Source organism: Vigna unguiculata, chromosome 3 (genome assembly GCF_004118075.2).
Source record: "Vigna unguiculata cultivar IT97K-499-35 chromosome 3, ASM411807v1, whole genome shotgun sequence".
Lineage (NCBI taxonomy): Eukaryota > Viridiplantae > Streptophyta > Magnoliopsida > Fabales > Fabaceae > Vigna > Vigna unguiculata.
Window position 1 is genome coordinate 25123510 of NC_040281.1, and position 16029 is coordinate 25139538.

Consider the following 16029-nt stretch of genomic DNA (forward strand, 5'->3'; position numbering starts at 1 on the left):
CAAGCAACAATTTGGCATCCAGAGACATCAGTTGATGATGGCCATCAAGAGCAGGAAAGCAAGGAACATATTTCACCAGTGGTTTGTAAAGAACTATGGCTTTGTAACACTTTGTCCTTCATCCCATCAATTATGGTTGGCACTGACGAGCAACTCCAAGCTTTGTTAGGTACTTTCATTCTACATCCCTTTTTTCTCGCTTTATTTGCAATATCTTCTCTGCTTCAACGTTCTCTTTTGCACCCACCCTCAATCTTGCAGCTATTTGTGATGGTACAACAACAATGCAAAGGGTCACCAACACAACAATCTTGCAATATTACTTCTATGATTTTTGTAAGAAAAGGAAGAAAAATTATAATTCATCACTGCCAAATAATAGCCAAAATGATGTCTTTCATCCGCTATAAGTGTTGTCAAACAAAGATGAGGTGTCTTATTGTGTTAGGTGATCATAATACAATAAGCGGAATACATTACATCACCTATCTCACTATAACCAGTGTATTATCAAATTTATAACATGCCTAAAAGTTTCCGAGTAGGGATAATAAACTGAAGGAAGTTATTCAAGTTACCACTACTATAGTTATCTAGTTAAAACGAGGTGATCTAAATGATTGAACAAAAATTGAATCATAGTAAAATTGAAACTGAAATGATTGAACAAAATTGAATTATAGTCATCTAGTTAAAACTAAATTTTCCTTGATTTTTTTTTTGAATTACTATATGAATTGTTTGAACTATTACAAATGGACATAAGATTATGAAATTGTAGTAGCTTTACTTTAAGAAATAAAGAGCTTTTCTTTTATGTACCTTGTTACCAATCAGAAAAGGCCAAATCTCATTGGCTTTGTTTTAGATAGATATTCTCCTCATTCTTTTTTATTTTTTTTGGCTTCTATTTTTCTTACATTTTATAGATTTGATTCTAGGATGTGTAACTACTTATGTTCTATGTAAAATAAATAAAATCATGCATTTGTATTCAATGTAAAAGATAGAACTTTGGTACAATGCACACTTTAAACATAAAATGGGATAGATAAATTATGATGTGATTTTATATGAAAAAAGAATTAATCTTAAACAATTATTTATGGCATAAAATTTCAAGATAAGTAAAGCAACACAAGTTCTTATTCAGTAGTATCTAAGCCAAACATCAAGGGAGACCAAACATCTATAGTTATCGCTAGATCAGATAAAACATTTTGTGGTCTAATAAAACTAAAACAATAAAAGAATATAGATTCACCTGAGAAACATCTACTATTAAAAGAGCACCCCACACCAACCTAATACTTTAGGTACAATCTTTTCCTAACCTCACATTTCTACTCAAGACTTTCCTAACCTAACAACTATTATGCCAACAAAGAATCTCAATTAAAAGTAACCAGTATCATGTTAGTCAATGTGTAAAACAAAATCCTCGAGTCTAAGCTCATTAACACTAGGATTTCACATAATCAAGCTTTAACTCAAATTGTTGCCACACTCCAACATCATATTCTTCAAAAATTAAACCAAAAACACACATGGCCTAAAATCAAATAAAATCAAAGCAAAAGTGAAAACTTAAACCAAATGAAATCAAAACAAAAACGAAAAAAAAAACCTACCTATATCCAATCGAGAACCAAATGTTGGTTGAGAACAATACTGATGACACTCAAACAGCAAGAGTGAGCGAGGGAGTGTAAGGAAGAGAGCGAGAGCAACAATGAGAGTACAAGGTCCGCAACGTGAGAGCCGGAGTGGGAGAAAGCGAGAGTGTGAGAACGCGAGAGCCAAGGGCAAGTGAGCAAGAGCGAGATAGCAAAAGCGTCCACAAGAGTGAATAATGAGTGAAAATTATTGAAATTTCAACCCTCCGAAAAAAACAATAGTTGTGAACAAGGAAGAGAAAAGAAAGTGTGAGTAAGTATGAAATATTACACTCTAATAGCAAAACAAAAATAATTTTTTGACAAACGTTTTGTTTGACAAAATTACTAAATAGAGTAATTTTTTATTCTTTTATGAAAGTTACAAAAATAAAGTAATAAAATTTTAGGGTATTTTTTTACCAAAAATGGATATTTGTCAAAATTTCTTAACCAAAACTTTGTTAAACTATCATTTTCCATAGCAAAATTTTCCTACAAAATTTAATTCATTAAACAAGAAGTTTTATTAATATTTTTTTGCAAATTTCTATTCGTAGAAAACAAACACATAATATTATATTAATGCAACTAAATCCACAAGTATAAATATTGATTTCCTACTAATAAAATTTTACAAAATAATGGACAAGTGTTTTCTATACAAAATAATTCTCAAAAGAATTTGTAGATATTTTTTACAAAAAAATATTTCATAATAAATTTTGTAAGTATTTTCTACAAAATCTTTTTTTCGTAGGAAATTTATATGTAATAAAGGATTTTTTAGTAGTGATAATACTCTGTTGAAACTGAATTCATAACAACAACCACAACAATAAATCAAGTTTCACAGTTAAAAAAGGTTGTGATTTAGATATGTAGTAGAATCACAAAATTAAAATTCTTATTGACAACCATACAACAGATACAATATCAAAGGATGCAAATTGTCATTGAAAAACTAAACATATTAACATCAAGCTCTATCTTTTAAAAGAGATGCAAACAAACTGAAGAAATTGCTCTAATTTACTATAAGTCAAAATTTCTCTAATTTAGAGAGTCACCACCTAGCGACACTCATCCACCGCTAGGCGCCGCTGGCCACCACCTAGCGTCTCTACTCCATCTCCAGGCAGCAGGTTTTATGAATTAAATGGCGCTCACCCCACTTTTTCACCACTCAGCCTTATCTAGACTTAGTCTCACTTTCCACTGCTCAACCTTGTGCTGTTTCACAGTATTTTGTATTTGAAGCATTGGGCATGATTCTAGTGGCACTTGACGTGGATATTTACTTTAAATTGATCTTTCTTTGTTTCAAAACATGCTTCCTTGAGTTGTTGCTTGTTTTCCTCCACCATAAATGCTTCCTATTTAACTTATTTAACACACTCAAAATAGAGATTATATGTAAAAAAATCATAAAATAACTAAAACACAAATAATACAAAATACATTAAACTTGAAAATATAATAAGATAAAAGCTAGAAAAGAGTTTATTTATTCATGATAGTAAACACACAAAAATAGGTAAAAATGAACGTTATCAAACTTTACACATTTTAAAATTATACAATTATTTGAAATATAAATTCAAATAAAAAATATTAAAGTATGATGTTGTAAAATATCAATACAATTATTTGAAATTTTTTTCTATTAGCATTATTTTCGATTAACAACTTAAAAACAATTTTAAATAAAGTTCAATGTGAAAAATAAATTTAAGTAAACTTAATCTTGTTAAAAAAATTTAATTGAAATATCAATTTTAATAAAAATATTTGTATAATTTATAGAAAAAATAAATTTCGTTTCAATTTGGAGTGGGACAAAATTGTCCAACTTTTACAAAAATTGGGACTAAATTGAGCCAAAAATTAAAATACAAGAACCAAATTGAGGATGAGGAGATGACACCTAATGTACAATGGCACGTGGCAAATTTTTTATTTTTTTAAAAATAAAAAATTAAAAGTAAGATCAAAAAGAAAAATTAAAAAATAAAAAATAAAAAATCAGGAACTGACACGTGACACCTCTTTAACGTTATTACTACACCACTAGCGGAAAGAACTTAGTTGCATCAAATTTACCAAAACAGGGACCAAATTGAGAAAAATAAAAATAAAGGAACAAAATTGATATTTTTCTAAGAAAATGGGGACTAAAGACATAATTTAACCTTATGTTTTCTTTATTAAAGTTTTAATTTTTAAATTTTTAATTCAAACAATAAGTGCTTGCAACACTTTAGGAGAAAATAGTTTATTATAAAAGATAGTTAAAATCTTGGTTACATTAATTTTTCTCTTTCAATTGAATTATTATAAATGTACTCTTTGCTAATGAATATATGTACTTTCTTCGTTATAGTCTTATTGTATTGTTCATGGTCTCATGTCAGGATCTGACCAGGGATTATCTAAAGCCATGTCAAACTAGGTCGGACCAATCCGTCTTAAGTAAAAGTCAAATCGTGAACAACTTCTAAAATCCACGTATGACAAGTAACGTTAGGATCTGGCGTGGCCCGTTGAAGATGTGATAGTTAAACCATTCCGAGATACATGGGAATCGTCATATAAGTCAGAGCGGAGATAGGTCGGTTTGGCTCAGTTAGTGGCCTAGGTCTCCTATTAAGTCGAATAAGGGGCTTTTGAGGTCCTATAAAAAACAAAAGTTCGTGTTCAAAAGGGCGGTTGTTTTTTGAGTGGAAAAAAGATCTAAAGAAAAAGAAATGTATACAATGATATAATATCTATTTGGACAATGATACTTTGCTAACTAAATTTTGACAATTTATCCTGAAGTGACATTTTTTAAATGGTTTTGAAATATAGGGAAATGAAAAAAAAAATAAATAAATGAGTAGTCACTTAGAAGATGTCACCTAGGGATGACAAAAATATTCGTACATGCGGGTATCCGCGGATAAAACCCGCAACGGGTAGGAAATGAATATATTAAATTGATACCCGCGAGTAACGAGTACGTGTATTTTTAATACTCGCATGTTAACAGGGTGGGTACGAGTATCATAATATCCGAACCCGTGGATACCCATACCCGTTATACTCTAATTTAAATTAAAAAAAGAAAAAAACATGATTAAAATATTAACATATTGAATGAGTTATTATTTTATCAATTAGTTTAAAAAAAATCATTTTTTTTGTAAATTGTCATTCGACACTATTTAAATGGGTAATTTTGACTTTGTTTAAAATTTATGAATGTTATGTATTATATTTTATTTGAATTTACGATTAAAATATGTTCTTAAATATTTATTTTTTATTTTTTTGTAAATACCTGCGGGTACTCATTAATATCTGTGGATATTAAAAAATTATGCGAGTACCCGCATAACGGATACCCGCATAACGGATACCCAATGAATATGGGTATGGGCACGAGATAGATATTTATCCAGCGAGTAGGGTACGTGGGAGCTACTATCTGTACCTTACCCGTCTCGTTGACATCCCTAATGTTACCTTAGATTATAAGAAAATATTGTTAAAATTTAGTTGTTTTTTTTACATTCTAAGATGACATTTTTTAATTGATTTTAAAATATAAAGAAATAAAAAAATAAAAAATCATTTAAAAGATGTCACCACAGGTTAAAAAAATTGTTAACCTAAATTGTTGGTGGAACGCATGAAGGGCCATAAGAGGGTTGTGAGTGAAACCCAGCGACGTGAATCTGAACCCTAGTACAGGGTGCGCGTTTCAGAGGAAAATGAGAATATCCTTTGCTTGGGATCCTAATAGTGAAATGATTGTCAACCTAAATTGTTGGTGGAACGCATGAAGGGCCATAAGAGGGTTGTGAGTGAAACCCAGCGACGTGAATCTGAACCCTAGTATAGGGTGCGCGTTTCAGAGGAAAATGAGAATATCATTTGCTTAGGATCCTCACCATTAGGGCTTATTTTCCATCTTTGCCGTTAGGATCTTAGACGGTTTCCTTTTGCCTTCTGCTTTCGTGGTTGCCCTTAATCTATAAAAGGTGCATGCCGTTTGTTTGTAAATTCAACTTTGAAAATATACGAGAGTGATTAGCTTTGTTACTTGATCCTTTCACCTTCAGAGTTCAATCGAACCAGAGCTAGGGTTTTTCCCCTAACCTTGCTTCACCGTAAACATAGAGCTTTATTGACGGAGCTCGAGTGGAAGCCTCGTTGACTTCCATCTTTTTTCACCATTTCTGCTGCGAGAACGAGGGTTTGACAACATTCTACCGAACTGACGCTCATCATACTGCCACGTGTTAGTGTCCCTTTCAAGTGTCATTGTCTTGATTTCAATTTAATCCCCACATGTGTCTATTTGTTTCAATTTAGTATTCATATATGTTTATTTGTTTCAATTTAGTCCTCACTCTATTTGTTTCAGTTTTGTCCAAATATATTTTTACAAAGTAGAGAAGTATTGTCTCTCCTTAAGACCAAATTTATTATTTATATAAATGTTATATTGATATTTGTTATTAAAAATGACTTACAAATTAATTACTCATATTTATATTAAACTTTAATAGAAATAGTCATAAATAACAAAACATGAGTATAACAATTTCAATAATACTCATATTTTTATATTAAATATGACGTCGTAACATATTACATTTTTTTCTTAATTGTTAATCCATGTTTTGTTATTCATGACTTTTACCACTAAACTTTAATATAAATATCAATACTTAATTTTGTAAGTCATTTTTAGTAATAAATATCAATATAACATTAATAAATTTTGTCTTAAAAGAGATACAATATTTCTCTATTTTAAAAAAAAAAGTATTCGGACTAATTGAAACAAATAGAGTGGGGACTAAATTGTAACAAATAAAAATATATGGGTACTAAATTGAAACAAATAGACACATGTGTGGACTAAATTGAAATCAAGACAATGACACTTGACAAGGACACTGACATGTGGCACTAACAATGTCATGTGTCACACCAAGGATTTGACACATGACAATTTTTTTTAAATTAAAAAAACCAGAGGCTGACATGTGACACATTGTTAACTGCGTTAATTATTTTTTAAAGGGACCTAATTGAAACACTTTTTCAAAAATTGGAACGAAATTGAAACTATTTTAAAAGTGGGTACTAAATTGAAACTTTCGAACGAAAACGGGTACTATTCGACTAATTAAGCTTTTTATAATCTCTCAGCTTTTCATCAAATCACCAAAAAGCAATATTGCGTTTGGTTATAAATATTTTAACATAGACATCCTAACATATTAGGACAGTTGTGTAGAACATATTTATGTTCTTCAAGAGATTTTGGTGTTAAATATTTTGAAATTAAAACATTCTTGAAAGAATGAAAAAATATATATTAAACTTTAAGATATTAGATACATGCCATGAATGATTAAAATTATATATCTGTTGAGAGGGGGAGTTTGCTCAACTTCAACGAAGATGATTTTGATGATGTCCAAAGTTATGCATCTTGTGCATCACTGGTTTAGGCTTAGTCCTGTTTTTCTATCTTTTGCATTAAGTGTTGTAGATCTAGAATTACATGTAAAACAAGCTTGCATTGAATTGTATTAGCTATCAAATTCTTGAATATGACCAAAAGCAGAACTCGTAAATAAATTAGCTACTTAACTAATAGATTAGTTGAGAGCACTGCACTAATGTAGTGAAAATACACTCACAATAATCTATTAGGTATTAAAATTCCTAATCTATTAATAACTGCAACAGAACTCTATATAAAACCAGTTTTTGAAATCAGTTTTGAGACAAAGAGAAAAATAACTGAATTACTGAGAAACGAATTGAGAGACTTCTTTTCTGAGATCAAGATTCACAGAGTTCTTGTGCTTGCTTGGGAGATCATTCAATTGGACACTCAAGAAGATTGATGGTGGATTCAACCTTTGTGGGTCAAGCTTGGATCTAAGATCAAGTGATAAATTTGCACATCCACCAGGTGTATTCGTTCCTTGTTTCTTTTCTATTGTATTTTTGTTTACAGTTGATTCAGTGTGTGAAGTGAAGGTCTAGGTGCAATTGTGTGGATGCATTGTATCTAGGGGGAGTTCTTGATTTGTAGATCAAACTCCTTAGTCTTTAGGGTCTCGAATTATATAGATGCTCTTGTAATTCTTATATCTCTATTGTTTTAGTGGAATCCTCCTAAGTGGGTTGCTTAGGAGAAGACTGAACGTAGATTCATCTCGAATTGAACTAGTATAAATTGTTGTGTTCTTTGTTTTTCTCATCTTTTATGCCTTTCTCAATTGCTTTAATCAGTCCATTAACACAGAACTGTAAAACTGGTTATTTGAGGTATAAAAATTAAAGAAACCTTCAAGATTTATTTAAAATCAGTAAAAGATTCAATAATCAATTCATCCCTCTTTTGATTGGATTATATTAGATATATCTGTTTTAACAATATCAACACTTTTTGTGAGGATTTTTATTAATCAAACAAAATTATACATGTACAAATTACTTACTTTACATATTGAACATACAAAGTATTGGTTAAAGGTAAAATAAAAATATATTTTACACCTTAATTAATCACATAATCATAATATCATATTTTATTATAACATATAATTATAATGTAATATAATCTTTTCTTTATATCCATCATTATATTATATTTTATCAAAAGTTAAATTGCAGAACATTCATTACTATTTATTTACACTAAATATTTTATTTTTTATTTAATTAATTTTAATTTTATTCTCTATTTGAATACCAAAACGTAAAATAAAATACTTTTTTATTATTTTATTAATAAAGTCTAAAAGAATAGAATTTTAAAATATAACAATACAATAAAAATAAAAACCTAAACCCGAAGCCTGATCTCTGAGAAGGAAAACATAGTAAATCAATCTTTCATACTTCAAAAATTGATCCTTAGTTCACGACTTTCAGCAATGTAAAAAAATTGAGGATGCCATTTGGGTGTTTTTTTTCTCTTAATTCTGTTTTATTTTGAAAAAAAGAAAAAGTTCTTGTTCTTACAGCGAGAGGACGTGGCGTGATTATCCAATGGCGACATGAAAGTATGCACGTATTTATAATATATAATTGCAGCAACTGAGGAGAGTGGATAAACACAGCACAACAGGTGTAGCCAGAGAGAGAGAGAGAGAGAGAGAGAGAGAGAGAGGATTCGCATTATTGATTCACAGAAGTTAAGGGATGTTTGGGTTATTCGGAAGAAAGGCCAATTTGTTGGGAGGATCGGGAAGAAGGTGGTTGAACTTGGCAGCAGCAACAGCAATAACCACTACTAATGGTGGGGCCATGGAGGAATTGCTTGCCCAACTGCAATCCAACGTTCAGAAGGCTCTTGCCGGTGGAGGACCCGAGGCTGTGAAGAGGAACAGGAGCAGGAACAAATTTCTTCCCCGCGAAAGAATCGATCGCCTTCTTGATCCTGGCTCTTCCTTCCTTGAGCTTTCACAGGTTTTTTTTTTTTTGGTTTGTCATTTGAGGAATATTGGTAATTTGGTATATTAAATTATGATTATCTGTTAATTAAACTCTTTTAATTTTTATGAAACTACCTTTTAGTGCCTATACTTTTAATTAAACGTGTTCAAGTCCTTTTCTATCACTGAATTTGCTTTTAAACTTGACTTTAATGAAAATGAGATTCATTCCCCTTCTCCAAGAATTTATCACAAATTTTTAGGTTATAAGAAATTTATTTAAAATTTGGGATCAAATCACGGCCGCTAAGATAAATTAAAACATTTCTTTTGCTTATTGTTTCATTCAATCAACTCTATGCACGGCCTTTGCAGTCTTGTGAATATGACTAATTCTTTATATTTTGAATTTTATTTCGTATAATACTTTAAAATACTTTTATCATTACTTAATTATAATTATATAAAAATAAAGATTAAATTTATTTTTTTTTACCACGGATATTATGGTTTTGGTATTACCTGTAGAAGTGAGTTTATGTATTCAAAAGATCAGTGTCCAACCATTGGGAGAGAAACATAAAAGATTAAAGCTAAGATTACTCGTGTATTAAAAACATTTTTTTTTTCAATCGTAATAAATAATGTCTTCTGTTTTATATTTTTCATTTCACTTTTTCTAACCCATCACATTCTTAATTTGTGTGTTTTTCTCTTTATGATCCGGTTGCCTTATTCATTTGGATTTATGGAAAGCTGGTTAGTTGAAGATCGTAGGCATGTTTTGATTGTTTGATAGGTTAAGGCTTTTGAAATGGGTGGTGGTAATTATGAGAAATGGGTTTGACAAGGAAAGTTTTTAACTTTTGAGTGATAAAGCTGGCAGGACATGAGTTGTATGAAGAGCCCTTGCCTTCTGGAGGGGTTGTTACTGGGATAGGTCCTGTGCATGGGCGACTGTGTATGTTTGTGGCCAATGATCCCACTGTGAAGGGAGGGACTTACTATCCCATTACTGTTAAGAAGCACCTCAGGGCACAGGAGATTGCTGCTCAGTGCAAATTGCCCTGTGTATATCTTGTTGACAGTGGAGGAGCTTTTCTTCCCAAGCAAGCTGAAGTGTTTCCAGACAAAGAAAACTTTGGTAGAATATTCTACAATCAGGCTGTAATGTCTGCTGAAGGAATTCCTCAAATTGCATTGGTGTTGGGCTCTTGCACTGCTGGTGGGGCATATATACCGGCAATGGCTGATGAAAGCGTAATGGTCAAGGGTAACGGTACCATTTTTTTAGCAGGGCCACCTCTTGTTAAGGTCTGCTCTAGCTATTATAGTTCTCTAAGTCTCTTTCTGTTTCTTTTTTACTTTTTATAATCTTTTTAGTTTTAACATTTGAGCTAAATACGCTTTTAATCATTGAAAAGATTACTGCTCTGGCTATTTTAGTTCTTTTCATTTTATGAAAATAACATGATTTTAGTCCATAGTGACTTGTGAGATACTAAAACCATATCAATTTTGATAAATGTTGGGTTGAATTCAACATAGATTTTACAGGACTGACACCAAAACTCGTGATATTTTCAATCACCAAAAACATATTTGACTGTGCTAATCTTTGTGCAATGTATTTTCTACGTGTTTATGACAAAGAATAACCCTAAATGAATTTGTAGGCTGCCACTGGAGAAGAAGTATCGGCAGAGGATTTGGGAGGTGCCACTGTGCACTGCAAGACTTCCGGTGTTTCTGATTATTTTGCTCAAGGTATATGCTGTGGCTGCTTTCTCTTATGCAGATGAGTGTATAGAAAATGCCATAACTTTTGACATTAACTTAGTTCCGGTTGTAGATGAACTGACATTAACTTAGTTCCTATTAGTGACTTTGTACATGTTTCGTCTCTTGTAGATGAACTCCATGCACTTGGGCTTGGGAGGAATATAATTAAGAATTTGCATATGGCTGGGAAAGATGTCTTGGCAAATGGATTGCAAAATATAAACTACGAATATAAAGAGCCATTGTATGATGTCAATGAACTTCGTTCTATTGCTCCCACTGATCTTAAGAAACAGTTTGATATCCGATCAGTTATTGATCGAATTGTTGATGGAAGTGAATTTGATGAATTCAAGAAATTGTATGGCACTGTGAGGACATATCCACTTTACTTTTTATCAGTTTAATCATTATCCTAGTATGCATGAGTTGCTATTGTACTGTCTTTTTTCTTTCTTTCTCTCGGTGCCCCTTAACCTTTGGTGATTTGTCACAAACTTATTTTGATTTGACGATTAGGTTTTGTTTTGGATAAACATTTTAAATAATATACTTACAGGAAAAGTTGCAATTCACTTGGCTTATTGAAATCTTTTTGCAGACACTTGTAACGGGATTTGCTAGGATTTTCGGACAGCCTGTTGGAATTATTGGAAACAATGGGATTTTATTCAACGAATCTGCACTGAAAGGGGCCCATTTCATTGAATTATGCACTCAACGTAACATTCCCTTGGTCTTCCTTCAGAACATCACTGGATTCATGGTATGAATTTAAGTAATTTCTTTAGTTTCTCAACTATGCTTTTTGTCATTGTATTTTGACTTCTAAGTAGATTGATTCCTTTTTCCTTCACAGTTATATCCATTGTTTACTTATTGAAAGACGAAGAATTATCTAATGTGCTCCGTGATTCACAAATAAATGAGTTGTATATAGATAAGCAATTAGGTATTAAAGTCAGGTGGGTTTGATAATCAAAAATTGAAATTCAATGAAATAATAATCATGTTGTCATTTAGGAAATACAGGGATTAGTGACTGTTGAGAAAACTAATCTACTGAGAGAGAAAGAGTATGACAGGAATGAAAAACATTATATTAACTGTGTGTCAAGCATTCTGTACGGTGTTCATTATATAAGAAAAAGTATAAAACAATAAACTCCAAAATACAGCATATAAAAATGCTAACAACCCAACAGCATATCAAAACAGAAAAGATATGGTCAACAATAATAATCTAACAAAAGGGATTTTAATCAGAAAACATTATATGTTAACAGTGACTGTACAAATAAGTCAGGTGAGAGTCATTAATTGCAATTCAATAGAAATATAATCATGTGTAGATTTAGGAAACACAGAGGGATTGGTGACTGTTAGACTACATCGGGAGAGTTTAAGAATCATCAATTGAAATTAATAGAAATATAATGAGTTTGAGAAGGCCCATAAGATCTAAAAGAGCCGTATTGATTCATTATACCTTTTAATTTTACTTCAATTATAGTCCTGTTTTGTCTCAAACATTTTTGTTGATGGATATCGTGTATTTTTAACTGGTACTATTCTTTATCAAAGGGTGGTATGTCTGTGGGCATCTCGGTTATAGTATGGATGTCAAATACTTCATTTCATCCATCATCTTTTGTCTAATTAGATTTTATTGTTTGGTGACTGTAAAATGCTGAAGTATTTACTGTTAGTTTTTTCTCTCTTTTCCTTGTATATAATTGTTAAACCTAAATATTATTTCTCTAAACAATAGTTATGAACCGTAATACATGTCTGTTTGGTAGGTTGGCTCAAGATCTGAGGCAAATGGCATAGCAAAGTCTGGGGCAAAAATGGTTATGGCTGTTTCTTGTGCAAAGGTTTGTGGGTTCCAGCCATCTATTTACAAGTTATAAAATTTGTTCTATACTAGTAAGTTTATTACTTGTAATTATAAATGTCTTAGAAGTTGGAATGTAGGTGAAAACAACAGATGAAAGATATGAGAGATATTTTTCAAAGACAAATAATATTTTTTTTCTTCAAATAAATACCTGTAGGTACCTAAAGTCACTATAATGGTTGGAGGAAGCTTCGGTGCAGGAAATTATGCAATGTGTGGTCGTGCCTATAGTCCCAATTTCTTGTTCCTTTGGCCTAATGCTAGAATATCTGTGATGGGTGGTGCTCAGGTAGCATATTTCTCATGACCCCCATGAGTTATGATTCTTTAGAATAAATTGTTGGCATTGGTTGATCAAGACATCGCTCTGCATGGTTATTGTTCTTTACTTTGAGATAAATCATTATATAGCTAGTTTTGCATGTTTTCTCCCTTCTAATCAAACTGGATTTCAAGATTTGATTGATCATTAGTTGATACTCATCTGGTTTGTGGGGGTTTTAATTAATGCCTATGGAATGTGGCCATGGTTCAGGCTGCTGGTGTACTGGCTCAAATAGAGAAAGGCAACAAGAAAAAGCAAGGAATTCAGGTAAAATATGTCTCAGTTGTTGATAACATCTTTGTAGTTTTCTCATGTCTTAGGTTGTCTTAATGCGCATCATAATTGTAAAGCAGTGGAATAAGGAAGAAGAGGAAAAATTCAAAACGAAAGTGGTGGAGGCTTATGAAAGAGAAGCAAGTCCTTATTACTCAACAGCAAGGCTTTGGGACGATGGAATCATTGATCCGGCAGATACAAGAAAAGTCATTGGTCTCTGCATCTCTGCCTCCTTGAACCGTGCCATTGAAAAAACAAAATATGGTGTATTTAGAATGTGAATTTCAAATTTTATTGTTGCAGCACACGGGCTTATCTTCTGTTATTAAGAAGGAAAAAATATGTGGGCAAATCATACAATTTCAATAAAAGTGTTTCTTGCAAGTCACTTTGTATCCACGACAAAATGTTGAAAACGTGCAGCAAAATAATTTGTTAATGAACAAAAATCAAGAGATGGTAAATTGGGTTTTTAATAAAAATTATATTTTTAAGAATTTTATCTTTTAATATCAAAATTCAATTAAAAATCTTTCCTTTATTTTAATAATTACAATAAAATAAAGAGAATAGAGAAGAAAAAATTACACAGTATTTATACCGGTTCAGATCAACAGACTCTATGTCCGGTTGTTAATCTTAAAAGTGAGATTAACTCAATCACTAAAAACCACAAATACAATTACATATAAGAAAATGGTTTAAAAAAATACCTCTCTCTCTTGAAGTCACAAGAGATGAAGACACCTCTCTTGAAATCCACAAAAGATGAACACCTCTCTTGAATCACACAAGAGATGAACCACCTTCCTTGAATCACACAAGGAATGAACACTTCCTTTGAATCACAAAAGGATGATTGGCTTCTCCTAGCAACAACAACAATACTCAATCACTCAAGATCCCACTTGATGAAAGTTATCACTCTATCCACACTAGGTTTTTTAAAGCCTTCCCACATAGAGTTTTAAAGTATTCATACTTCTCTAACTTTTTTTTTTTGTTTCAAATGAAAGCCTAACACTTTATTTATAGAAGCATATTTAGAAATTAGGTTAAGAATATGAAAAGTTATGTCACAACTGCCACAAATAATCGATTATCATAAGTGATAATCGATTATCACTTAAAATTTTATAAAAATATTTTTCTTGCCATGATAATCTATTATTAGCCAAGATAATTTATTATCAGCAGGTGATAATCGATTATCACTACTGTTAATCGATTATCATAAAGATTTTTCTCAAAAATCAGTTTTAATTGACATAATTGATTATCACTAAGAATAATCGATTATTTCAGTGAATTTTGCAAATAAATAAAATTCTCTTGGTATTTTACTGCTTGCATTTTTGCCTTTACACTCTTGACATACTAATTAGCTATTTTAAATAACATACACAAATTACAAGACCTAAACAACTAAATCCCTAAGTCTTCAATATATCTCTTAAATCTAAGCATTCTTTTAAGTCTTCAACATTTTTCCATGCATCATCATTAAGTCTTTCATACTTCTTTGTAAGTCATCATCATCATCACCAAAACTCTTTAATGAAGGAAGATGTCCATCTTCTTATTTTTGTCAACACAAAATCTAGCCTATTGATTTGTTCTGAAGCTAGCCTTGTGTTAAAAACATACAATTGGACTAATATACAATGCAACCACATGAAGAACACATCTTTGATAAGCTCTTCTGATTCATTGAATAAACGGTGTCTTAGTTTTATCCATTTTGGTGAATGATGTTCTTAATTGTCACGAGACTAGAAGTTTGTAAGAAACATTGGACTTTCAATAATGTTCTGGGAAATCTTGAAATACATAAAGTTTTGGGGAATATAATTTATGAAATTGCAAAATGCTGAGAAATGACTAAAGAACTTAAATCAACTATCTATATGAGAAAATTCCATAGGACAAAACCAAAAATACCCATTTTGGTATCATGACACCTGTCCCTTTTTTGGTTTTTTGTTCCTTTGCAACATGTTAAATGTCAAGATTGTCCTTCACATATGTTTGACACATGAACCTTTTTTTAGATTGAATGGTAATTTCTAACTCTACTCTCCTGCCACAACAAATTGTCATTTTTATTCAACCTTTTTTCAATATTGGGAATTCATGTTTTTCTAGGGTTGAAGGTTATTCAGTCTTTTTCCTTATCCCTTTTCAAATGCAGAGGTGATAGTTCTTGGTGCGGTTATTGTGATGCTTTAGTTTGAAATATAGGTTTTTGATGGTTCTTTGGTTTGGTAATATGTTGTTTTGCTTCTTCTAATTTTCTAAAGTTTCATTCTTCTTTAATATTCTTCTTCTTTGGTTTGATTTGGTATTGTGCTATTGTTAAAGGTTAACATTTACATGTTTGTTTTTCTTCGTAAGTTTGTTTCTTCCTTTTAATTTGTCCTTGATGTCTTCTTTAGCGGGTTTTCAATTTTTTTTTCTTCTTCTTTAGGGGATTTTGTTGTTATGTAGTTGATAAACAAGAAGTTCAATATTTGCTTGGTTTTGTAAAGTTGATTTATAAGATGCTGTTTTTTACATTTTAGGTTTTTGTTACTTTTCTTTTGGCTTATTTTTCCTTACACTTTCAGGAGATAAGCTTTGGGGATTTTGGTTTCATCCGTC

At 31.3% G+C, this 16029-nt stretch overlaps 1 protein-coding gene across 2 annotated transcripts; it reads left to right on the top strand.

The window, feature by feature from the left end:
- Positions 1-8761: 8761 nt before the first annotated feature.
- On the top strand, positions 8762-13777 carry LOC114177886 (methylcrotonoyl-CoA carboxylase beta chain, mitochondrial). 2 transcript variants are annotated; one of them, XM_028063475.1, is made up of 9 exons: positions 8762-9140; positions 9986-10420; positions 10783-10873; positions 11018-11259; positions 11490-11654; positions 12691-12765; positions 12946-13077; positions 13324-13380; positions 13464-13777. In XM_028063475.1, the coding sequence occupies exons 1-9, from the start codon at positions 8874-8876 to the stop codon at positions 13668-13670; spliced, it is 1671 nt and encodes a 556-aa protein (XP_027919276.1). In that variant the 5' UTR covers positions 8762-8873; the 3' UTR covers positions 13671-13777. The 2 variants fall into 2 exon arrangements, with proteins under 2 accessions (XP_027919276.1, XP_027919277.1); XM_028063476.1 differs by having other exon boundaries at positions 8766-9140; positions 13467-13777.
- Positions 13778-16029: the final 2252 nt, after the last annotated feature.

What these genes read in the sequence shown, in the direction of transcription:
- LOC114177886 (XM_028063475.1), top strand. Translation starts at nt 8,874, where the DNA reads ATGTTTGGGTTATTCGGAAGAAAGGCCAATTTGTTGGGAGGATCGGGA. An exon ending in TTCTGATTATTTTGCTCAAG is followed by an intron (nt 10,874 to 11,017) that starts GTATATGCTGTG and finishes CGTCTCTTGTAG; the next exon opens with ATGAACTCCATGCACTTGGG. An exon ending in AGAACATCACTGGATTCATG is followed by an intron (nt 11,655 to 12,690) that starts GTATGAATTTAA and finishes TCTGTTTGGTAG; the next exon opens with GTTGGCTCAAGATCTGAGGC.